Raw genomic sequence first — 27,210 nt, forward strand, 5'->3', positions numbered from 1 at the left:
AGTGGCACATTCAGGGCCCACAGAAACATCAAATAATGCAATGGATTGGGTTGGGAGGGACCTTGAAGTCCCTCCAATCCAACCTCCCTGTCACAGGCATGATCAGACTGCTGCATGCCCCATCTAATCCAGCCCTGAACACTTCCAGGGCTGGGCCAGAGGCGTGAGCACACAGGGAAGGAGGTCCCACTCAAAGTTCCTGTTTTCCTAGCATTGACTCAAAGTACCTGCATTTCAAAACCTGACAAGTGACCCACAGATACTGAACAGAAACGCTGGTTATGGACTGCATGAGACTGCTTTATGTTTTAATGTCACCCTGTAAAATTAAAGCATTATTATAAAAATCTAGTCCAATGGCAAATTTTTAAGTTTTTTCCTTCAGTGTTCAGTACACAATGTACAACACAGATGTACTTGTTTAACGTTGACTTTATGACTTATGCAAAGCGTCAGCTATTATTCCATGGCAAGTCTCCTTAAATAAACTTTTCTGAGACATGGTGAAAATGGAGGTGGTGGATTAGCAGGCAGCAAAAGATGAGGTCATCTAGGCCCATTGAGGCTGTGTTTTGAGACCAACAATAGCCCAACTCCAGCAAATCCTCTGAAGTACACCCCCTTGTTTTCCACGCAGCCTGGATTAGTCTTGAGCTTCTAGATCTAAAAATACAATAACCCTTTCACTCATATATAATAAAGAGAAATAGACTATACTAAAAACCCCCAAACCTAACAGGTTTATTTACATGCCCAGCACACAGAACTCCTCTGTATTTACTATACAGAGGGCAAAACAATACAAAACAAATGGCAATTCAAAAAGAAAGGGTTTTTCTCCAAAGTGGACGTGATTTGCTATGTTCACAGAGGTGCCCAGTAAAAGACATTCATGTCTTGAGCTGACAAACACGGAAGCCTCTGGTGGTATCAAGGCTGTATGTTAACAAATCCACATATTTAGGGGAATTATATGGATCACATGTGTGATAATATACACCAAAAATTCCTGAAAACATGTCAAAGGAAAAGCTGAACACAAAGGGTTCCTCTCCTAATTCAGGACTGTATTTGTCTGAAAGTGAGGTGTGTTTGAGGGAGATGCCACAGCTGGGAAGGGAGAATTGGTTTTGATGCCAGCTTTAGAGACAGGAGGATCAATCTGGTAATAGACTGATTTTTATATGTGCATTTGACAATTCAAAAACCACCGGAAAAGAAATGAACTTTTGATGTGAATTTTCCAAAATGCTACAGCATCAGGAAAAAAAACAAACAACTCTACAAGTAACCTGTGTACCACATTTGGTTTGTGAGGAAGGGAGGCTCCCCTTGACACAGAGAATTATGTGGGGAGGGCATTGCCAGCCACACACAGACACTGACAGCAGAGTTTTAGTTCCCTTGCCAAGCTGTTGTCACTTTATGCTGCGGGAACAATGTAATGGGCTGGTGAAAGGCTGGGAATACCCAGGCTCAGGAAGAATAAATGGGGAAAAAAGCATTGCTGCTTAGCCCGGGACAAAAACCAGCTGTGGACATGAGGAGAGCGTGGATCACCGCTGCATTTGCTCTCTTCAGCAGCAGCCTGAGCTGTAAGCTGCACAGCAAACCCACCATGGGCTGGAATCAAGCCCCAGCAAAATGGCAGAGAAGTGGGCGCTGCAGGCCCTGTCCCTGGATGCTGTGTCACTGTCACCAGGTGTGCGCAGTTAGCCTTCGCTCAAAGACAAGACTTTCACAGCATTTTCCTCAGTTGCCTGAATATGAATTGAATTGAAACACATCTTGATCTCTCACAGAAACAATTATTTTTTCATAGCTTTAGGAGATGAGCGAGATGAAGAGGCCGTAGATCTTTCTGTAACATCTAATTTCTGGATTAAAAACCCCAAACGTGGATAAAGCAGGTAGGAGTGCAGGGCACAGCCCCGTGCAGGGGTGGGCAGAGCTCGTGGTGCTGTCCCGACCCTGCTCACCCCCAGCTCTGCAGGGACAGCAACTCCTACAGTATTCCTGCCTTTATAACAGTAAAACATGTAACTACTAATGTAGTAACAGCAAATATTGCTCCTCTGGCATGTTCATAATAAACATCAAAAACAGACGCCTTTTCCTAATAAAGAAAATTTTGACAACTTTTCACCAGATGATACTAACACCTATTTTCTACGTTTGCTACTAAGCCTACATCCATTTCATTTTACAACTCCATTATTGTAAATAGCTGTATTAATTTCACCTTCCTACTTCAGATCAGAGGATAAAAGCCTTCTATTTGGGTAAATATGCAATTATTTGCAGGTTTTCTAAGCTTTTAAGGAATGAGAAAGAAAGAAAGGCTGGTGGACACACTTTCCACGTAAGCCAAAACAGACAGAATGTGACAACATGACTTTGTCAAGGGAAGATAAATACACTGAAATTTCTCCCTAGCTCTTAAAATGGGACTTTTGACAATTTTTCAGCTTCCTTACCCATAATAGAAACAAATCTGTCCTTACCCATAATTGGAACAAATTGCCTAAATAAACTTTTTGTATTTATTATATTATAAATTTTTGTATTTATTATTATTACTCCTAGGAAGACAAGGATTTTCTTTTAATGCAAACGAGGACGAGCAGGACCCTCAGAGATGGAGCAGCTGGGAGAAGCCCTGGGAACACAAATACACTGAAATTTCTTCCTAGCTCTTAAAACTGGACTTTTGACGATTTTTGAACTTCCTTACCCATAACAGAAACAAATCCGTTGTATATATTATATATTATATAATATATAATATATAATATATAATATATAATATATAATATATATTATATATTATATAATATATTATATATTATATATTATATATTATATATTATATATTATATATTATATACTATTATATATTATACAATATACAACATATAACATATAACATATAACATATAACATATAACATATAACATATTATATATTATATATTATATATTATATATTATATATTATATATTATATATTATATATTATATATTATATATTATATATGATATATAATATATAATATATATTATATTATAGATGACATATTATAGATGACATATTACAGATGATTAATATATTTATATTATATTATATTATATTATATTATATTATATTATATTATATTATATTATATTATATTATATTATATTATATTATATTATATTATATTATATTATATTATATTATATTATATCTTTTTGTATTTATTAGTCTTACTCCTAGGAAAATAAGGATTTTCTTTTCATGTGAGCGAGGAAGAGATGGAGCAGCTGGGAGCAGCGCGGGGAAGCAGGAGCACCAGGCTGCGGTGGCTGCAGGGCAGTGGCATCGCTGAGGAGGGCACAGGGCAGGGCAGGACGTGCTGAGGATGGCCAGCACTGGCCGCTGGCATCCCGCATGCCCTGGCTGGTGATGGTGGGGACAGCGATGCCCACGGATCCCCCGTGCTGGGCGCACACAGCCCGAGAGCCCTGCGCTGGCCGGGGATGCTGCTGCCCTGGGGATGCCCTGCGGCCTGCACTGCCACCAGCCCTGCAGCAGCAGCACTCGGCATCTGTGGGACAGCCAGCACGGCCACAGCCTGCCCTCAGCGCCCCAGAACGGATCTGGGGATCTGCGCTCCCCGGCACGGCACTTATCGCTCAGCGCTGCATCCCGCCGGTGCGTGCCACGGAGGAAAGCCTTCTCCTCTGCTGCTGGCAGAACTGTCAATCATCTTGATGAGCAGCAAGCAAATGAATGCCCAATGATGGGATTCTATATTATCCTTAAAAAAGAAATCCATCAAATAAACATCAACAGGTAAATGTTTATACCCGACAGCCATCAATTTCAGCTATCCATGCAAAGAGACAGGTGAGCTGGACTGGTAAACCTCGAAATTAGAGAGGTATTAATCATCTGCTCCCAGCCAATATAAACAGATGTTATTTTTAAACAGGCAAAATCATCTTTTCCTCTGAAATTTATTTGCAACAGATAATGTTCTGTTACATTTTTAATCAAGCAGATGAAGTTACATTTAAATTGAAAATCTGCTGCACTCAACTAATCAGGCAAGTAAAATTCTGAGATGATTGAACAGCAGCACAGAGCACACCATTACAGCAGGTAAATTGTGAAATTTACCTGTCACACCACACGGCTCATTGTTCAGCCATTGCGCCTGCAAGTCAGGAGCACAGAAATAAGACAAAAAAAGGAAAGACATGTTCAACATATTCATAAATCCATCATATTTAAGGAACACACCACTAACAGTGACAGGGAAAAAAAAAAATAAGCTCCACCTCTTTCCTACAAAGATGCCAGTACAGATTTACACAGGTTACTCCTCTCTGCTTCATGCTCATCTCAGTTGCGTGTCCAGATACGCTGAGATCCAGGCACAGCATGGAACCCTCTTGTATTTCTCCCACGATAAAATAAAAGGCAAGACCACAAAAAAATCTGAAATATAGTAGGGACTAAACAGTGTGATTTTTCAGCTGGACCATTTTCCAGCTCCCATAGACATGTTGGGCCCCACCAACCACCCAACTCCTCCACACCTTGGCTCAACACTAAAGCAGTGGTACCTGATGACTAGACTCAGGGCTCCACTGAAAATAAATTTATTTGTGCAAACACTGCCGTAGTAAAAGCAGCACTTGTCTAAATAGATGAAATACAGATTTCAGCTCCTACCCTTGACAGGGACACACTAAAATATTTTTTTTTACATAGAAGTGTCAGAAACAAGAATCTTTCATCTTAATTTTAAAATGAGATCCATATAGTCTTGTGCATGCCATTGATAAATTATGCATATCTGCATTTTTTTTTTTACGTCACGACGAACACAAACTGACAGCAGACATCTGGAGGACTGTCAATTATTAGAGCTCTAAGCTCCCATGCCTTTTTGAACCCTTGTGCTGTCCTCTTCACCCAAACCCCATATGCTACATATTAAGATTATTAAGATTAATTTCTCCTTTATTAATTTGTCCTTTTTTCCCCGTCTAGGAATTCAACAAACAATATATTTTCATATATTATTGTATTTGATAAACAATTATTCCTATAAGAACAACAAGTTTAATGGTTACTTTAGCGTGGTGTATCTGGGCTGAGAGTTAAGGAAAGCCAGTGCTGGTTTCAAAAAATGCAGTTCCTGTCCTCTGGCAGCTGAAGCCATTTCAGCTTGCTCTGCCACTCCAGGTGCTCATACAAGGCACCTCTCCAGCTCTTCTGGAGCCTCTTCACATACCAATACAGTCAAAGGAGCACAGTATTTACATGTCATTCAACTGATGCCGAAAAGATGGTAAAAATATTATTTTTCTTAAATGAGGAAAGTAGCTCTTCACAGGCCAGGTGAAAGGATTCTGCCCAAATTTTGAAAAGAACTCTGCTTATGTATCTTAAGGAGTTAAAGCAGTATTTGTCCACCTGTTAGAGAAATTATTTGAAAGAAAAGAAACACGTTACAATAAGGATCCTGACTTCACTAATATCACTCTGTATTAAGTATAACAAGCAGGCAGAAGAAAACAAACATTACTTGTAGCATACCACATTATGGGCTTTACTCAGAATTCAGCACACGTGGAAAAGGCAGCACAGTGGCCCAGGTGCCTCACTGCCACCTGGGTGGGAAGGGATCCTTGGAGGTGCTTGAATATTTCACTGGAGCCCTCTCACAAAGCTTTAAACAAACAAGAGGTTACCATTCAGGACATCAAAAACAGCCTCACACTGACAGAAGGCCAGGCTGGATGGGATATTGGGAATCAGGAACTGTTCCCTGGCAGGGTGGGCAGGCCCTGGCACTGCCCGAGGCCAGGCTGGACACTGGGGCTGGGAGCACCTGGGGCAGGGGGAGGTGTCCCTGCCACGACAGGGAGAGGAGCAGATGGGCTTTAAGATCCCTTCTGATCCAAAGCAGTCTGTGATTCTGTGATCCTACGAAAAATTAAAACTTCCCCAGGCGTGTGCCAGCTGATGTGGCCATCCCAGCTCATCCCGCAGAACACCTGGAGGTGCCATTTCCCAGGGTTTGGCAGTACCAAGGGTCTGGCAGGGCTATGGGGCTGCAGGAGGGTGAAACACAGAGCAAATATTCCCATTTTTTAACAGTGCCCCCTGGGCACGCTGCTCTGCCAGTGAGTGCTGCTGCTGCAGCGACACGCCCAGCCTCACCTGCAGCCAGGTGCAGCCAGGTGAGCACAGCCCTGGCTCTGGAGGACACAGCTCAGCAACTGAGGCCAGGCACGTGTGAGTGTTCTGCTGAGCAAAATCCTCCCTGCTGCTCAAATTATTAATGAAATGCCTGGGCAATCTGAACATTGGGTTTTATTGCTCTAAGTACTTTTTTCTTTCTTTAGCGCTTGTTGTCCCGTGTGGGTTTTGTTTGTTCATCTGTTTTTTTCCCCTCAGGGTTTAAAAAACATCAACCTACCAACATTATCACAGGTCTCAACCACGCGAGATGCATCAATCTCCGTCCCACCTGGGCAGCTTTGAGAACCGAGTCCCGAAAAATATCTGACTTTGGGACAAGGTATACTATGTAGTAACATTTATTTTAAAATTCTTTGGTGGTAACTTCCATTGATATATTGTAATATATTGTTTCAAATGAATGTAACATTATTAGAGATAAGTATTACTATAAAAATGCCCTTCTTAACCTCCAAATTCAGGATTCTTCACCTTAGTAACTATATTAAATGTTATTCTTGCACATATTTCTCATTTAAATGAAACAGAAGTTAGCCAGAATTATTGCAAAAGCATTGAAATGCTATCAACTTCAAAATTCAGATGATGAAAGGTCACATATTCAAGAAAACTAAAAATTCTCTTTACAAGATAAGCAATTATTTCCCAGTCTTCAATACATTTACAAGCATCAAAAAACTGCATAAATTAAAATCTGTATCTCCCCTAATTTCCTTGGCATTTAATGTGTCTTAAAATTTCTCCCCAAACTCAGGATATTAACTGAAAACAACAGCGCAGAGCTCAGTTAACGATGGAACAGAACAGAACTTTGAGCAACCTCAAACTGAAGCAACTGCTAGCAAAATTTTCGAGTTAGTTAAGAAAAGAACTCTTTTTTCTTCCTTTTTGGTTTTTCAAATTAAAGGAAATCTGCCATAGTGAGGACAGGAAACTAATCATAAATAGGGCTTTTAGCTAGAATCTGTGCTCAATTACAATAATACACCAGAAAATATTTTTCTAGGATTTTGGAGGACAGTTTTGTACTGTGTCTGCTTTGACCTAACAGTTATGCCAGGGCTTAAAAAACATCACTTTAGCACTATTGTTCCTTTCTGTAAAGAGCAGCACAGTACTTTTACCGCTCAAAGCCCATGAATTTATTTGTTTTAAGGGGATCTCGGCAATATAGAAATAAATAGGAAGAACTTCACTCAATTCACTAATTTAATAGTCTGAGCTATCATTGTACCCAAAAGAAACTGTTGTGTTTTGTAATTATACATATGTTTATTACTTGTACTGACCCACCTCAAGCAGGGCAGCCAGGATTCCAGAAATAACAGCCAAAATGAAAGAAAACAGACACGCACTAAAGTCTCCTTTGTGCACTATGTTTTCCTCTGGCAGCAGCAGCAGAAGCCAGGAGGTTCAGACCCACGGGGGGCAGTGAACACCTGAGGATGACTGCTCCTCAGGTGAGGAGCACACGAGCACACACCTGGACACACCTGGCGGGAGCACAGAGCAGGTGAGACAGCCCGACTGCGCGGGCCTCATCAGAACCCGCCGCAAAGGAGGAGATAAGGGTCAGCCTTTGTCATTTCTGACACTAAAGTGACTTTCTCACGCCAACTTTACGTGAAAACATACCTGCTATTAAAAGCTTTTCAAAGTTTTACTCTTGTTTTCCTGATTCAAAAAAAATAACAGAACCCGGTATTTAGCAGTATGTGTTAGGGATCTTGGCTAGAGTTAAGGAATCCTTGTCATTAAATACGCAAATTTCCCTCTCCTATCCATCGGAGGAGCCGCCAACAGTTTCCGCGGGGCGAGCTGAGCGCCAGGGGCCGCACACGGCCGGGAGCGGCGCAACTCTGCCGTCCCGGAGCGGCTCTGGCATCTGCAGAGCGGGTCTGGGATCTCCGGAGCGGCTCTGGGGTCCAGGAGCGGCTCTGCTGACCCTGGAGCGGCTCTGGGGTCCAGGGGCGGCTCTGGGGTCCCCGGACCGGGTCTGGGATCTCTGGAGCGGCTCTGCTGACCCTGGAGCGCTCTGGGGTCCCCGGAGCAGCTCTGGGGTCCAGGAGCGGCTCTGCTGATCCCGGACCGGATCTCGGATCTCCGGACCGGGTCTGGGATCTCCGGAGCGGCTCTGCTGACCCTGGATCGGGTCTGGGGTCCCCGCAGCCGCTCTGCTGACCCCGGAGGGGGTCTGGGATCTCCGGAGCGGCTCTGGGGTCCCCGGAGCGGCTCTGCTGACCCTGGATCGGCTCTGGGGTCCCCGGATCGGCTCTGCTGACCCCGGACCGGGTCTGGGATCTCCGGACCGGGTCTGGCATCTCCGGATCGACTCTGCTGACCCCGGACCGGGTCTGCCATCCTCGGAGAGGCTCTGCTGACCCTGGAGCGGCTCTGCTGACCCTGGAGCGGCTCTGGGGTCCAGGAGCGGCTCTGCTGACCCTGGATCGGGTCTGGGGTCCCCGGAGCAGCTCTGCTGACCCTGGATCGGGTCTGGGGTCCCCGGATCGGCTCTGCTGACCCCGGACCGGGTCTGGGATCTCCGGAGCGGGTCTGGGGTCCCCGCAGCGGCTCTGCTGAGCCTGCCGCCCCTCCTGCCCGCCGCCCGCAGCGCTCCCGGCCGCAGCAGAGCCTCCGCAGCCGGCTCCGAGCTCCGGCTCCAGGCTGTGCCTGCTCCCTGCGCTCCGCAGCCCCGTGCAGCATCCCTGCCTCCCTCCACACACACACGGACACAGGCACAGGCGATCCCCCCGCGTCCCCCTCGCTCACACACACACACACAAATGCACCGAGTGCATCTAGGTTAAAAATGTGAGCAAAAATAACGCGCTTCGGCCAGAGTTCCCTGCCTCGTGGGCAGTGCATCTCCTCTTTGCAAAGGCTGGAGTGCCCCGCAGCCTCGGCAGGAGTCTCTGCTGCGCTGGGGATGGCAATTCTCGAGGTGATGCCATCCTCTGGGTAACCTGCACCCGAGCTGTCAATGCCACCTGCCCTGGTGACAGGGATTCTGTACCCTGCAGGGTCAGCTCTGGTTAGGAACTAGAGGCCCCAGCCAAACACCCTGCCCTCCCAAGACGGAGCTGCATTTCTGCTTTTCCATACATGTAAGAATGTGAGATCCCTGCCATGCCCCAGACCTCTTGTGCTCAAAACCCGAGGCTGAGCTGGAATGGCTTCTGTCAGGAAACTCACCAGTTTAGCTTCACAAAGGTGTGAAATTTAGATGTCTTCATATTTACACACTTTTGTCCTTAGGCATGACACTTCAGCAACCCACATATGCAATAAGCCCTGAGCATCACAGACCCTCAAATTTGCTGACACTGAACATCCTCGAGCAACAACACGATTCAGGAGATGCTCTTTAATCAGCCATGGAAAATAACTCATGCCTGCAAAATGGCATTTAATAGCTGTTTTCTTTCTTCTGCCTTCTTTGGTGTGTTTTTCAGGTTTTTTGTTTTGATTTTTTTTTTTAAATTGTGATAACCAATGTACATTTTAAGGCTACTACACAGCTGGCTGCTTTCTAGTCTTTGCCATAGTTTTCAAGAAGCATGAATAATTAAAAAATATGACATTGCCAGTATTCCAATTAAATAATAACCTGACAGTATCTTTCAAACTATCACATGTGCCACCAAAGGTATTACCTGCATAATTCCAAAGATGAGCTCCCCATTATTTGAAACTATGTCAGGGGATTACTTTGGGGACAGAGCAAAAAGGCCAAGGAGTGTAATTTGAACTCTCAGAATTACAGACCTGTTGGCAAGGTGGGGAGAGGGCATTTAATGCACTTTGGGTGATACCGTAACTCACTGGTAGAATTTGAGAGAGGTGAATAAATTTTTTAATCAGAAAAAAAGCAGAGAGAAAAAGAAGAGCACCCCAGAGAAAGCCCTGCGCTGAAAAGGCTGAAAAGTTCAACATCTCCTGCACAGAGCAGATGCGTGACACACCAATAATTTCTCAGTTTCCAAAGCAGCTTGTGCCAAAGTCTACGTGAATTATTACCATTGTTACTTGTTGCCAAAATTCCCAAACAAAAGGAAAGTGAGACCTTCCTATTAAGGGAAAAAAAACATAATTACTGTGCTTTTCCCAACTTGCAGTGAAACAAGGATTTTTCCTGCTTTTCTGTTTCCTTCCAAATTATTTAGCATTTTTAAAGTAATCAGCATGTATTTTAAGGAATCTCTCTCCAAAAAAACCCACCAAAACCAAATAAAAAACCCCAAAACCAAACAAAAAAAATCAAAATACGAAACAAACCAAAAAAAAACCAAACAGGAGTTGGAGAGTCAAACCAAAGAGGAAGCAACAAATGCAATTTTAAACATTTAGCATTTGCACAATTAGAGGATACTACATGCATAAGAGCAAAGATTTTGCTGTAAATAAATATACAAGGATTAATTTTTAAATAAAATTTGAGTGTACAGACATCAAAGGCCCACAGGTAGCGAAATTCTTTCTGGAAAGATACAATGAAGTATTATTTTGAAGATCTGTGTCAACACTAAGATTTGTGTAAATATTAAAGCTGCTCTATTAGTTAGGTATTAACTACTATTGACATTGGTCAATAATTAGAACTTAAAATTTTTAGTGTGGGGCTGGGTGAAAACAGCCTGATACTGAACCCTTGATGTCATTTTGATTTTCTTACTTTTTGTTTTTTCTTTTCCTGGACAAGAATTTTCTGTTGACTCCAATTTTTCATTTGTTTTGTACAGCATTGTGCCTCATGTAGCATTTTCTTTTGTTAACAAATTTTGAAATTACAAGAACAAAGCTAAATGTTACAAAACAAACTGAAAAGAACTCGCTGGCTGTCTAAATCCTCCATTCAGGCTGGAAGAACATTTTTTAATGCTTTTCTGTGTCCTTGAATGAACTGACATTTAACAGTAGTTTTCATGTTTTCCTTGTGGATGGTAAGTATAACATTAAAAAATAAAATAACCAGCTGGATATATTAAACCTCACCTGCCCATCCCACCTGCCCAGTTGTTCCCTTTGCAGGCTTTTATTCTCAGAGCAGCTACAGGAGAGAAGAGCAACACCTGAATGAACTGTTCTTGAATCTAAACACTTTCTGAAGCACTGACCAGGACTTTGGGGCATGTATTCCATTTATATCTATTTTTTGAGTGAGTCTCTTCCCTATACATTAAACCTGGAGTGGCAATGGAAGAACGTTGGCTGAGAAATGGTCTCAGTCTCACAGATGGAAAAGAGATCAGGTATTTGCCAAACTACAAAGAAATAAAGTCTCAGTGAAGTTACCCCTTATGAATTTTCAGCCTTTCCTACAACACTAAAATAAAGTAGGACCAGAAAAATTTTCTTTTGTGGAGAATTCAGCCCCTAAAGAGCCTGCTTTCTCCTTCAAATTCCTGCAGATTTCAAGCTTCACAAAGCCACTCAGGATTAGTCAAGCTTTCAAATTTAAAATTCCATGTGCTCCTTGTAATTATTTAAGTTCACTGGGAAATTATTTTTGAACGTGCATTTCCATAAAAGGGAAAAGTGGTTTTCAGCTTTTGTCCTTTGGAGATTGCACGTGTGTGTGCCGCAAAAAAAAAAAAAAAAAAAAAAAAATTACATCACTGACATACGTCACAAACATGTCATTAGTGTTAAAAACATAAAATCACATCACTGACGCCTCAAAACCACGCCATTGGCATTTTCAAGGACATTTTTGGCCACGGCTCCTGCTGCTGCTGCTGGCCCTGGAGCAGCAGCCCTTGGGGCCCTCTCAGCACAGCCTGAGACACAAAGGACCGTGACCTCCAGCCACCACTAAGTCACTCCATTTTTAGGGAAATGACAACAACGGCCCTGTTTCACCTGCACTAGGCTGCTCCTCAAAACAAAAAAAAAAAAACCCATTACAAAAATCACAAGTGAGCGACCGAAGCTCAGCTTCTAGGCTTCATTTTTAACAAAAGAATGTGTTTCAAACACTTGGGCTTGCTCTCTGAAAACCCCAGTCACACAAACACATCCCAATGTCAGACACACAGACACACACACAGCACCAGCGCCACCTGAATTGTCCCTCTCCTCCAACTGCTGACACTGATTTCTTAGAGGGATCTCTTCTCTGCTCTTTTTACTCCAAAAAAAGCTACAATAATTGAAACCCTGGTGAGGACATCCCCTCAGCCACTCAGCCTGAAGCACGAAGGCCGCCAGCTTTGCCTGTGTCCCGGTTCATCACGGGGGCACAGCTCAGCTTTGTGCTGGGCTGTCACTGCCTGGGGGCTCTGACACAGCTCACGGCAGGACACAGGACACCAGTGACACTGCTCCAGGCTGGACACTGTCCCTTCAGGCTGTCCTACCACACACGCCATGGCAGGGCAGGGCAATGCCCAGCACACACAGCTGCACGCACACCCACACATCCGAGCGCCCGTGCTCACACAGCGAGTGCATCCCACAGCCCTGGGATGCCAGGGAGGCTCCCCCAGGCCCGGCAGGTGAAGCTGCACAGGCACAGGCCCCCGTTGCAGGGGTGTCTTACCTTGGGAAGGGCAGTGCAGCAGCAGGCAGGGCCGCTGGGCTGCCCCTGCTCCGGCAGGGTATGGCCAGCTCTGCTGCTCCACCGTGCACAGAGAGTTTCAAAAAGAGACCGAAAAGAGCATCTGGCAGCTTCCCCCCATGCTCCCCCCTCACGGCCTGGCTGCTGAGGTTTTAAAGGAGTTGATGGAGGAAGATTTGTCCTGAGGATGCCTGGCTGTTCCTGGGGGCTCGCAGCAAGGACAGGCACCCACAACCACCCATGCAGGACAGCAAAATGCACTGAAATCTGCCCACTTAGGGCAAAGAGTGCTTTTGTGACTGCCACTGGAACCTGCTGTCTCCAATGGGCCTGCTCAGGCTCTCTGAGGGCATTCTCCTCCTCCCCACACCAAAAGTGTGAACAAAGGAAATACCAATCGCCACACACACACCTGAGGCTGTGCCAAGAACACGCAGAACTCACACCAAACTGAGGGCAGAGTGCACCAAACCACACCAGACTGGTGACAGGAACAGCTCTGCAGCTGGTTCTGTGCATGGGAGACATGCTACCCTTGGTGATCCACATCCATCAACAAAAGTCCAGGACTGGACAGGGAGCTTCAATTTTCTTCTTTCTCACTGCTAATGTCATTGTCTGACAGGACATGTTCTGGATAGCTGGGAATAATGTGAAATCAGCAAAAGCAAATGTTGCAGGGTGCAGGGTCAGATCTCTGTCCCCCCTGCACCTGCCTGCTCACCCCAAACTTTACTTCTTCCCCTGTATCCAGTATAGTCTCTACTGCACGTTTTTTTGTTTAAACACCTAGAGCTTCTCCTTCAAAAGGATTAAATCAGTTTCCCACCAGCATTCAAAAATTCAGTTTCAGTGCGACAGTTTGTCATCACCTGTAAGAAACCCAGAGAAATATGGATAAGGAAGAAAAATCAAACTGTTAAAAAAAGGGTGGGAAATCCCCTTATAACTATCACCAAAACAGAGGAAAAAAAGGTGGGAAAAGCAAAAAAAAAAGTCACACAGAATATATGACCATGTAAGCATGGGCACTCTTGCAGAAAACCTAGTCAGCAATCCCAAGCCAGAGGAAATGTAAATGAGAGCCAGGTCCACAGCAGTGACGGAGTCTGAACAGATACCAGGGGCTGCTCAGGTTGCGGCATGTGCTTAGCCTCGATCTCTTTGGATTTGCAAAGGAACTTTATTAGTTTTATTAATTTTTTTTCCTTAAATAATCAAGAGATTCGAGTGTATCCACATAACGTGGCGAAGAAGATTAAGATTTTTTTTTCCTTTAATCAAAACATCCATATGCATGCGTTGTATCTTCGGAGGGGTAGGTGGATTCCCACTGCTGCCTGCCTCCCGCGTTCTGCTGCAGGAAATCATGCACAAAACCACTCCCACCGCATTTCCATGACGGCAGGGCTGCAGCAGGCACAAGCGAGAAGAAAAGCCCCCGAAGCACAGGAGAACCCGAGCTCCGTGCTGGCCTGGGACAGCATGGCCTTGGCCTGCTCTGTGCCCCTTTATTGGCAGTGCCCATGCACACAGCACCCAGCCCAGCCTGCTGCTAAACACACGGACTGGCCTAGAAAAATGAAAAATTTATGGTAGTCATTTTTGGTATGACTACCAAACGGTAGGAAAAAAAAAAAGGTAGGTAGGAAAAAAATTTGGTAAGAAAAAAAAAAAAGTTGTTGCTACAAATCACAAAAACATACTGTAGGATGCAAAGGTCACATTCAAAAGCAGCGGTCAAGGAAAAGAAGCAAAGCACAACTCATTGCATTTTGTTGTAAGCTTACGCCTTTTCACCATTTAGAAACGAAGTGAGGGATCTGAATAACAGGACACAGAGAAAAGAAATACAGGTGTTGTCAGATTTTTTTTGTAGTTTCTGCAGTGCCCCGCAGTTAAGATAAATTTAAGGTCAATGTCTAGAGGAAGCCATTTCAAACACTGATAGTTCACAAAGGGCATTTCCTTTCTGATAGGGATAAAAATTAAGTCCAATTTATTGCAGGCTGCTATTTCCATTCTGACTCCACAAGCTGCAGTTACTGCCACTAAACAGAAGACTCCTTCCTATATTATTTCCTAGGGAAGAGGCAAAAATTAGATGCTTTTAAATTAATTTTCTTTTCCGTTTTAGGCATATTGTTATGTTTTCATTCACTGCATGTTCAAACACACTTGTTTTTTTCTCCCTTTCATTTTACAAGTGCTGTTTGGAGTCAGAAGCAGCCACACAGCACAAACTTGCCAAGCCCAGAGTGCAATCGTACTCATACCCAGCCTCTGAGAAAGGGGCCAGGCCAGCAAAGGACATAACAGAGAGAAGATAAATTGCTTTTTGTACCCCTTAGTGGCCGGACATCAATGCTGCAGCTCTGAAAGCTGTCTTTCCCAAAAAAAAAAAAAAAAAAAAAAAAAAGAGAGAGAGAGAGAGATTAGGATTGCAGCCATTCATGGAAGAAGAAATATGTTAAAAGGAAGGTTTTAATGAAGAAATGGATGAAAGACTTCCAACTACAGGAGATTAACGTTCTTATCATATAAACTCTTACTGCAAAGCACAGAGAGGGGTGGGAGGGCAGAACACTCCTCTAAAGACATGGAAACTCTGACACTGGAAATGAATTCTCTGCAATAGTGCACGGCACAGTTTGCAACGGCTCCTTTTGCACCTTTATTAGGGACTACTAGACTTTAAATTAAAAAAAAGAGAGTGCAAATTATACCACAGACCTAGATTTGCTGGTTTAGCCGTTTTTGAAACACCCTGGAAGCAGGCACGGTGCTGTCACCAAAACACCTCTCTCATTCCCCAGAAACCCTGAAAACAGAACTGTGCGTGTCCCAAAATATTTCAAATTAATGAGCAGAGAATATCTCTGAGAGGGTAATTTGCCAATACACATATTTTTAAAATACATTTCTTTGAACCAAAAATTTTTACATTCATGTTTCAGCAGAGTCATTTATAGAATGACAAAATCCCAGAATGCTTTTGGTTCCAAGAGGCCTTAAAGATCACCTTGTTCCAAACCCCTGCCATGGGCCAGGATACCTTCTCTTAGACAAGTTACATATTATTGTCCATAGGATGAGAGACACAAGCTCAGTAAACAAATCACAGTTGTTGTACACTAGGCACATCTATGGCTTCTCTTCTCTACAACTATTTTGATGCTGCTTTGGTTTTTCATTGCACACACATACCTACAACACAATTTATCCTAAGCCTATGTCCTTGCACGGGGATCACAGTGTGTGTTAGAAAAGGAGCAGCTAAACCAAACTTTTGTACATCAGAGCCACTTGAATTCCATCCACCAGAATCTGGAGGAGTTTGGAGAAGGTTCTGGCCCACTGTTGAGAGCAGAACCAGAGCAGGTGTATTTATGACCTCATATGACTGCCTTTGACTGCCCACTAAAACGGTTCATATTCTCTACACTCTACAAAACAATTGTAGTTCTGACCAGTGTGACCCATTCACACAGTGCAGGGAAATTCCAGCCCTGCTATCTGCTCTGTATGTGGCTTGCTTATTGCCAACATTCCCTATGAACCAGAAACATTACAACGTTTGTCACAAAAACGCGGCATAACTTAGCAAAAACTGCCCCCTGGTACCAAACATCCGTTTGATTTTTAACAGCCCCCTCAGCCAGCACTGGCACACCTGAAAAGCAATTCTTAGACACTTTAAAAAGATCTGTAAGGAGGAAAAAACAACATGAATTCCAAACATGGTGTGCTTATTAGGGCCTCTGATGCAGTGACAGAGTGCGTTACATAGAAGTCTGTGCAGCCACAAACTGTGCTAAGCTATGCAAAAACACACACAACTCCAGCAGAAGGGTATCAAACATTTATGGCTGTGAAATACGTGCTTCATCAAAGAAGGCAAAGCCCATTCCTCACCTCTTTCCTCCCAAACAGTGCAACAGCAGCACTGTTTACAGACACTCCGACAAAAATCCCCCCTGAAGTCAGCCTGCAGATCAGGGTCACACAATGCTCCATGCCATGCCAAACCTCACTCACATGCGCACCAAATAAAGTCTGGCATACATAGTTTTTTAACTTCTTTCAGAGTACGGTCTATTTCACTTCGTTTATAAACTTCCCTTCTTTATTTCTCTCTGCAGCCTTTGTCTGGCAGGGGGATGCTGCTCCCAGCAATGGCCTTTGTGCCCAGCAAGAGGAAATGGTGGCTGACCATCCAGCAGAGGCTGCAGCTGCTGGTGACACAGGGCATGCTTCACACCATGGTCATTACAGAGGCCTGCTCAAACTCTGTGGCACTGACCACCACCTTCGTGGCCTTATTGCTGTAATGGGGAGGAACGTTTATCAAAACAACACAGTGTCAGGCTCCAGTAGCCGGGGAGAAACCTCCCTGGGTTCAGGGCAGAATCCACATAGGAAGAGTCAGACAGCTTCAGATGAACAGCCCAAACTGTGAAGAGTGCTGAGGGGGCAGTCACCTGCTGAATTCAGGCAGGGGAAATGCTCAGGTCTCCCCTCTGCCCCTTGCCTCCTTCCTGTTACGGCTCATCCCTGTCCTGAGCTGAAAGGCCTCTGGGCAGGCACACAGCAACTTCTTATACACTCTCAGAAACACAGAATACATGGCAAGGTTGAAAAGCTCACAGTATAAACCACTCTGATATTACTTCTAAATTTCTACCAGGAAAAATGCTGTCTTTCCTTCTGCATGCCATGCTGCTGAACTAAAGGTATTGAAATGGAACAAATGACGACCATTTCATTTACCACAGCTTTGCCACGAACTCATTTGCCTTCTGTTCATCTTTCAATACTGGCATCAGCGTCACTGCAGGCAAGCTGCTGTCCCCATACAAGAACCAACAGGCCAATGAAAAGCACTGACCTTTCCTGGCAGGCGTGGCACAGCCCTCGAGGTTCAGCATGATGTCCCCATCCGTGTCATCGGCACCAGCTCCCAGCAGCATCCAGCTCTCGACGTCCTCGCCGTCAGAGATGAGGCTCTCCTCTTCCTCCTCCTCCTCCTCCTCCTCCGAGCTGTTGTCTATCACCAGCACGTCCTGGGGACCCTCAGGTCCGGCAGGAAGGACTGGGGCAGGCCTCCCACTAGGGCTGCTCCTCTTCCTTGGCGTGCCCACACCAGGCTCAGGGGGCCACCGGGCACTGCATCCAGCAGCTTTGGCGTGATTTGGCGTGGAGGATACCGGGCACGCGTGTGCTTTACCTGGAGCTGAAGAGGAGCACCTTGACCTCTTTGCCTTGCTTTTGTAGATGCTGTCTTCCTCTGGGGTGTCAGACAGGACAATGACCTCGGGCTCATCTGAAAGCTGAGTGCCACCATCAGTGAGCTCAGCGAGATTCTCATCTTCGTCCTGTTTCCCAGCTAGCCCGGAACTTTGACCCACGACTTCTCCAGCATCAGCTTCCTCATTCATTTCCAGTGTTCTGACTTCTCCGAGATCCTGGGAATAGTGGATCTGGCTATAGAGATGAAACTCCACCTCACTATCAACACTCCGCTCACTGGATGACTCCTCGAGATAAAGTTCATCTTCATACACTTCAGTATTCTCAGGATCATCATACCCGGTAAATATTCTGGAAAGTGAAGAGTCTAAGTCTACAAAAAATCAAATGGTTAAATCAGAATGGTCATGTGTCCAAAATAAACCTTCAAGCCATACTTTTGGTCTTCTTGAAATAGGTCAGGTGAGTTGTGGAGCTCTGCACACAGACCATCAAACTGAGCAGATTTAACACCCACCTGTGCTCCAGTGCAGAACAGCAAACACTAATTAAAGATGCATTTGCACTAACCATAACTATTAATTCAGCCCAACTGCTTTGTCCTCTGAAAGGAGCAATTTCTGAGTTCTCTGCCACACCAGGGAGGTCATCAGGACACACATTTTGCTGAGAACCCCTCCAGACTGGAGTGAGCGCAACAAGGAGCCACTAAAACCATTAAGGGATTGGAACATGTGTCCTGGAAGGTCAAGCTGGGACTGCTAGTGCACAGGGAGGGGAAGCTCAGAAGGATTTATTCACACTCACAAATACCTGGGGTACGGGGAATAAACAAGACAGAACCACCACAGACCTGCCCAGCAAGAACTTGAAAGGGAATGGCCACAAAATAACAAAAAACAGGGATTTCCACTTAAACGTAACTCTGTTGCCCAGAAAGGCTCTGGAGCCTCCATTCTCGAGGACCTCAGCTAGGCACAGCCCTGAGCAAGCAGCTCCAGGTCAGTCTGCTTTAAACCAGGGCTGAAACTGCCAGAGGCTCCTTCTCAGCCCAGCTGTCCTGTGATGCCAGCCCAAGGGCGAGTGTGCTCACAGCTCACAGCCTGCTCCCCTGCAAGCCTGGTAGTACAGGGATGTGGTAAAGTCACCCTGCATCCCTGAGACTGCCTCACTCTGAGCTCATGACCACACCAAACACAGGGTACAGGACATGGGACACTTTAGTGAGCTCCAAAACAGAACCCAAGTACTCCTTCCTCCCCTTCTGTCCCCAGTGGATAAAGTGACACGCAGTGAGCAGTGACCACTGCTAAAAACTTGCAGCTGAACTGCCCTGGTGCCTCCCAGGCATCCAGGGAGCTGACTCATGGGCAGCCAGCACTGCACTCACTCTGATCCATCCTGCTCAGCAGGTCCAAGCACAGCTCCTCCTGCTGCTCTCAGCTCCACACGTGCTGCGGCGATGAAGGGCTCCTCCTCTTCCTCTTGCTCAGCACGTACACCTGGGAAACAAACAACACCCAACATCAGCACCACCACAGCCCTGAGCCCCTGCTGCCCACCATCCTCATGCTCAGGCCACAGCCGTGCCCTTCCTCGTCAGGAAAGACAAACAGCAAAGCAGACACACACAGCTTGAAGGACAGGGAAGAGAAGCTCAGCAAAGTCCTGCTGTTTTCCAGACTGGCAAGCTGAAGCAATCTCTCACTCAGTTCATACAGGTAACTCAGAGAAGGACCTGACTGCAACTCCACATTTCCTTTTGCCAGTGAAAAGTTTAGGCTATGGGCAAACGTTCCTTTCCACAGAACCATAGCAGGGTTTTGGCTGGAAGGGACCCCCAGGGTCCCTGTTTCTCAGCTGTGCCACACCTATCTTCACAGAAACACAGAATGATGAGGCTGCAAGAGATCTCCAAGATCATCCAGTCCAACCTGTGCCCTAACACCTCAACTAGCCTATAGCACCCAGTGCCATGTCCAGGCTTTTTTAAACACACACGGAGATGGTGTGTCAAAGGGAGGTGCCACTGGCAACTTGAGGCAGGGAGGAAGAGCAAGGCCAACACTCAAGAAATAATAAACAAGTTAATCAGAACCCTCATCCAAAATCCCAAAGCGGGTTTGGGGTGCTCAGGGCTCACCCCTCTGCAGAAGGGACTCTGAAGGAAGAGGCTCAGGGCAGTCCTCCTCGTGCCATTCCTGCTCACCTGCCTCGACTCTCCCTGTCCTGCTGCTCCTGCTTTCCCAGCTTCCAACACCTCCCAGAGCTCCTCGTGCCCAACTTCAAACACTGACATTTCCTAAAAACTTCTAAATGCAAGCCCAAACACAGATTACTTCTTCCGCTGCACGTGGCTTTTCAGACAAGTGCCCTGCTCCCACCACACCCCATCAGCGAGCTCCAAACATCTCCTCATTGATCATTCCCTGCTCGATCTCCACTGTCAAATCTAACCCTTTTTGATAGCTGAGAACAGAGAAGCAAACAGGCTCTCTGCAGCCTTGGACGGCAAAACACACCCCTGTTGTCAGGCTGTTACAGACTGCGACAACAAAATGGGGAAAAAATATGGGAAAGGGAAAAAAAAGGATTTCCTTCCAAGGAAAACACCATGCTGCCTTATCTAATCACGGGGTCAGACACCAGGAGAGTAGGAGCCAGCTTTAATTTAGTTCCATTTGTGGTACATAGACTGCCTGATGCTTCAGACTGCTCAGACACTGCAGGAGCACAGACAGTGTAAAACTGACAAGGAATTTAAACCTTCCAGAGCATGTGAATGAAACATTTCACTGCAGCTGCTGTGGCTGCTTGTGCACCCTGCATTGCCTGGATTCCATGAGCAAATCATCACCATGAAGCTCATGACTCCAATGGAAATCACACCTGGGAAGGTATGAAAATGTCAAACCTAAAAGTATTTTATGAAAGCCAGCCCAAAGATATATTTATTCACAGAGGCCAGTGTCAGGAGACTGTTTTCCTTCCCCTGCTCTGTTTCTGTGCCTGATGTGATTCTAACCCGGCTGTGCCTCACCACGTGGCTCTCAGAGCAGGTGAGAAAGGCACAGCCCTCACCTGCTGCCCAGGTGAGGCTGCAGCCGCAGTCACCTGAGGCTGCCCCACCTGCAGAGCAGAAGCCCCTGCAGAGGAACATGGAAAAGGGTCAGGAGGAGGGCTGGGCGCTGCCTCTGCCCCCATTTTCTGTGATCTAACAGAGAATTTTGGCTAAATACTGAGATGCAAACCCCACGTTTGTCCCATTTGCTGTTTGAGGAGACACAACTGCTCTGGACTTTCTTTAAATGAGGTGCAAAGAGAGAAGCAAAGCTCTGGAGAAGAAGACAGCATTTTCTAGTGCCAGCTATACCTTCAAGAGATCACGGGAATGTCTCTTCCACGCCCGAACCCTGGAAAACAACAAAACATTTCACGTTCACTTCAAGCCTTTCTAAAGATTATTTTTTTCCCCACAGGCACTTTGAGGACCACGTTTAAGAGTAACATGCTTTTCCTGGCGTTCTAGGATTCCACGTGTCTGGTGAGCGGGAACAGATGGGAACTGGGGATCCCGGGCAAGGCGAGGAACATCCCAAGGGAAAGGGAGGAACGCACACCCCAGCACCGGCGGCGCAGCGTGTCGGGCACAGCAGAGCCCCCTCCGGTACTCCAAGGCCGCCGGCACCGGGACATGCCGCAGCCTGAGGCTGGGCCAGGGGCTCGGACACCGGGGCCGGACGCGGGATGATCCCGGCTGAGATGCAGCCGCCACGGGCCGGGGAACGGGGCCGGGGGGAAACCGGGCCGGGGGGGAACAGGGCCAGGGCCTCAGGGAGTGGGGCCCGCCGTGCAGGGAGGGGTGGCAGTCGGGCTGGGAGGTGCCGGAGCCGGGCAGGGCCGGTAGTCACGGACGATACTCACTCACTGCCGATACCGGAGCCCAGTCGCTATAAGCACTCGGTACCGGGACGGACGGCCTGACTGACTGAATGACCGAATGACCGGCCGGCCCACCCTCTCTCCCCCCAGAGGTGGCAGCACTCACCGCCGGCGCTCCCCGGTGCCGCAGTTCCGTGCCGGCCGCGCCGGGACGCGCCGAGCAGGAAGTGGCGGCGGCCTGGCCCCGCCGTCCGGCCACGTGCTTCCGGCCCCGCCCCACCCGAGGCCCCGCCCCGCGCCCCACAGCCCCGGCCCCGCCCCCAGGGTCCCGGCGGGAACGCGGCTTTGGGGAGAATTTAGCGAAAATCGGGTGCGCGGGGATGGGGCTTTCCAGAGCCCCGCGCCCTGCCCTCCGGCACAGTCCTGTGAGAGGACCGCGTCTCCGTGTGCAGAGCGGACAGAGCCCGCAGCGGCACCGCGGGAAGAGACGGGCTGGGAAAGGGCCTTAAAGTTCATCCAGGGCCTTAAAGTTCATCCAGGCCCTCGCCGTGAGGGGGGGCCGGGACAGCGACAGGAACAGGGACAGCGACAAGGACAGGGATAGGGACAGCTGCCACTAGAGCAGCGTGCTCCAAGCCCAGTGTCCAGCCTGGCCTCGGACATTTCCAGGGATGCAGGGGCAGCCCCAGCTGCTCTGGGCACCCTGTGCCGGGGCTGCCCATGCTCCCATGGAGGAATTCCTCCCCAGTGTCCCCTCTAACCCTGCCCCTGTCAGTGAGAATCCCTGGTGTTCTGTCCCTCCCACCCCTGCCCGAAGTCCCTGTCCAGCTCTCCTGGAGCCCCTGAGGACGCTGGAAGGGCCCTAGAGTCTCCCCAGAGCGATGTTTTCTGCAGGGGACATCCCCGGCTCGCAGTCCCTCTCCAGAGCAGAGCTGCTGCAGCGCTGAGAGCCACACAGGGCATGTGCCCGGGTGTGCAGGTACGTACACACGGCCTACACACACCCTGAATGCCGCCGTCCGTGCTGCACCAGCTGTCCGCAGCAGGGCAGGTGCGCTGGGTGAGACACCTGGGTGCGGGCGTGCTGGCGGCACCCAGCAGGCCCAGCCTCGCTGTCTCCGCAGGGGCCTCACAGGGTCCCGGTGTCCCCACATGCCCTCGCTGGTGATGCCCGTTTGTCAGGGGGCCTGCCTCCCTGCGGGGGCTGCCGCTGCGCACGCGCACACGCGCACACAGACACACACCGCACATATACACACACCCACACACAGACACACAGACACACACCGCGCACACACACACACAGACACACACTGTACATATACACACACCCACACACAGACACACACCGCACATATACACACACACACAGACACACACCGCACATACACACACACCCACACCCACACACAGACACACACTGCACATATACAAACACACCGCACATATACACACACACCGCACATACGCACACACACACCGCACATACACACACACCGCACATATACACATGCACATATACACACACACACCGCACATATACACACACACCGCACATATACACACCCACACACAGACACACACCGCACACACACACACCGCACATATACACACACACCGCACATATACACACCCACACACACACACACACCGCACACACACACACACCGCACATATACACACACACCGCACATATACACACACCCACACCCACACACAGACACACACCGCGCACACACACACACAGACACACACCGTGCACACACACACCGCGCACACACACACCGCACATATACACACACCCACACCCACACAGACACACACCGTGCACACACACCGCACACGCACACACACAGACACACACCGCACATATACACACACACCGCACATATACACACACACACACCCACACACAGACACACACCACGCACACACACACCGCACATATACACACACCCACACACAGACACACACCGCACATATACAAACACACCGCACATATACACACCCACACACGGACACACACCGCACATACACACACACCGCACATATACACACCCCCCGCACATATATACACCCACACACAGACACACACCGCGCACACACACACACCGCACATATACACACACCGCACATATACACACACCCACACCCACACACAGACACACACCGCACATATACACACACACCACACACACACACACACCGCACATATACAAACACACCGCACATATACACACCCACACACGGACACACACCGCACATATACACACAGACACACACAGACACACACCGCGCACACACACTCACACACAGACACACACCGCGCACACACACACACCGCACATACACACACACACCGCACATATACACACACACCGCACATATACACACCCACACACAGACACACACCGCACATATACACACACACACACAGACACACACCGCACATATACACACACCCACACCCACACACAGACACACACCCACACACAGACACACACACATACACACACCGCACATACACACACAGACACACACCGCTCACACACACACCACACATATACACACACACACTGCACATATACACACACCCACACCCACACACAGACACACACCGCACATATACACACACACCGCACATACACACACACACCGCACATACACACACACACACCGCACATATACACACCCACACACAGACACACACCGCACATATACACACACCCACACCCACACACAGACACACACCGCGCACACACACACACCGCACATATACACACACCGCACATATACACACACACAGACATAGACACACACCGCGCACACACACACACAGACACACACCGCACATATACACACACCCACACCCACACACAGACACACACCGTGCACACACACACACCGCACACACACACACACCGCACATATACACACACACCACACATATACACACCCACACACAGACACACACCGTGCACACACACCCACACACAGACACACACCGCACATATACACACACCCACACCCACACACAGACACACACCGCGCACACACACACACCGCACATATACACACACACACCCACACACAGACACACACCGCGCACACACACACAGACACACACCGCGCACACACACACACGCACATACACACACACCGCACATATACACACACACCGCACATACACACACAGACACAGACACACACCGCACATACACGCACACACACTGCACATACACACACACGCGAGTGCACACGCACACATGCACGCACGCACAGACACACACACCGCACACGCACACACACGCGTGCACACACACATCCACCACACACACGCGTGCACACATACACACATACCACACCACACACACATGCACACACACTGCACACACACACACGCACACACACATGCACATGCACACACAAGCACACACACACCGTACACACGCACAGACACATGCACACACATACCACACACACCACACATACGCAAACACACTACACACACACACACACACACGCACACTCATGCACACACACCACACCACACACACGCACACAGATCCTCTGAGCAGGGAGCAGCTCCCTGGCAAGCTCTGGGACTGGCGCGCACAGGGCAGAGAGGAGCCCTCGCCCGTGCCAGCAGGCATCCTGGGTACCGCCGCCAAGGGAGCCGTGCAGGGCTGTGTGTGCTGTGCGTGTGCCTCCGGGAGCACCGCGGCTGGGCTGACCTGCAGCACAGGCCAGGCAGAGCCTCCCGGGGCAGGGCAGGGCAGGCACGGGGGCTGAGGGAGAAATGCAGCGAGTTGGAGGAGATTCCAGCTGTGTCTGCTGCACTAGGGACAGTGCTGTGCTGTTACACAGAGCTGCCCCTCCATGCTGCCCACTGCACTGGGGCAGCAGGGCTGGCTGTCTGTCTGTCTGTCTGTCTGTGCAGACAGACACGCATGCGCTGCCACATCCACTGAGCCCAGAGCTTTCATTTTCTGTCTCATTTTCTGTAGGGCTTTCAGACTTTGGGGGTTTCCTTAATGCAGTGCTAGAACTCTATTTTCAGCATTGCTGGTGTGTAATGATGACCTGTGATTTACCTCTGTGAACACTAGCACATGTGTGGGCTGCAAAACTGCCTCCTGAAAGGCACATTAATTGTTTCTCTGATCCTCCAGGCTCTAGGACTGGGAAGGAGTGAACCAATCCCACCCACAGTAGAAAGGTTTTATCTTCTGTCAGAGAGCAAGTGGAACCTGACATAGTCATAACACCTGGCACTGGCCTCAGGTACTCTGCTCTGATCTTATCGTGGCACCTTTCAAAACAAAAATGCTTTTAATGCTTCTGGATGTTACGAAACCTACTCAAATATATCTGGTAATTAATTGCTGTAAAATACACTCTGTTAAGATGATTAAAAGATGAGCTGGAACTGCAGAATGTTATGCAACTGTCAGGACCCTGAGGTTAACCCCTGGAACCTGGGCTGGGTGTGACCTGTTTCCCAAACTCCTGACGCTCACCTCTCTCTGCAGGCTGCCGTCCTGCCATGGCCTTGGTCTGTCCCCATCCCCAGGCAGGTGCCTGATGCTGAGGCTGGGACTGCCCTCTCCTGGATGGGGGGGTGGGCTGGGCAGTGGCCACCAGGCCCTGCCCCACCAGCCCCCGCTGCACAGCCACTGAAATGGTGTGAAACACACCTTTGGAGGAAGGTGTAACCATGAAATGGTGTAAAACGCACCTTTGGAGAAAGGTGTAACCAGGAAATGGTGTAAAACACGCCTTTGGAGAAAGGTGTAACCATGAAATGGTGTAAAACACACCTTTGGAGAAAGGTGTAATGGTGAAATGGTGTAAAACACACCTTTGGAGAAAGGTGTAATGGTGAAATGGTGTAAAACCATGAAATGGTGTGAAACACACCTTTGGAGAAAGGTGTAATGGTGAAATGGTGTAAAACACACCTTTGGAGGAAGGTATAATGGTGAAATGGTGTAAAACACACCTTTGGAGGAAGGTATAATGGTGAAATGGTGTAAAACACACCTTTGGAGAAAGGTGTAACCGTGAAATGGTGTAAAACCATGAAATGGTGTAAAACACACCTTTGGAGAAAGGTGTAACCGTGAAATGGTGTAAAACCATGAAATGGTGTAAAACACACCTTTGGAGAAAGGTGTAACCATGAAATGGTGTAAAACACACCTTTGGAGAAAGGTGTAACCGTGAAATGGTGTAAAACCATGAAATGGTGTAAAACACACCTT

The 27,210-nt window shown here is 47.8% G+C and overlaps 1 protein-coding gene across 3 annotated transcripts in view; it reads right to left on the reverse strand.

Moving 5' to 3' along the window:
* ZCCHC7 (zinc finger CCHC-type containing 7) overlaps positions 1 to 22,195 on the reverse strand; it is an 88,068-nt gene extending 65,873 nt beyond the window's left edge. Inside the window, exons 1-4 of one of the 3 annotated variants that reach the window (XM_064736123.1) lie at positions 22,113 to 22,195; positions 21,438 to 21,477; positions 19,455 to 19,566; positions 17,703 to 18,437 (exon numbers count right to left, since the gene is read on the reverse strand). In XM_064736123.1, coding sequence (XP_064592193.1) covers positions 17,703 to 18,437; positions 19,455 to 19,464 — 745 coding nt within the window. In that variant the 5' untranslated portion in view covers positions 19,465 to 19,566; positions 21,438 to 21,477; positions 22,113 to 22,195. The other 2 variants (XM_064736124.1, XM_064736125.1) reach the window with 2 other exon arrangements.
* Positions 22,196 to 27,210: the final 5,015 nt, after the last annotated feature.

The sequence above is a fragment of the Zonotrichia leucophrys genome, chromosome Z (assembly GCF_028769735.1).
Source record: "Zonotrichia leucophrys gambelii isolate GWCS_2022_RI chromosome Z, RI_Zleu_2.0, whole genome shotgun sequence".
NCBI lineage: Eukaryota > Metazoa > Chordata > Aves > Passeriformes > Passerellidae > Zonotrichia > Zonotrichia leucophrys.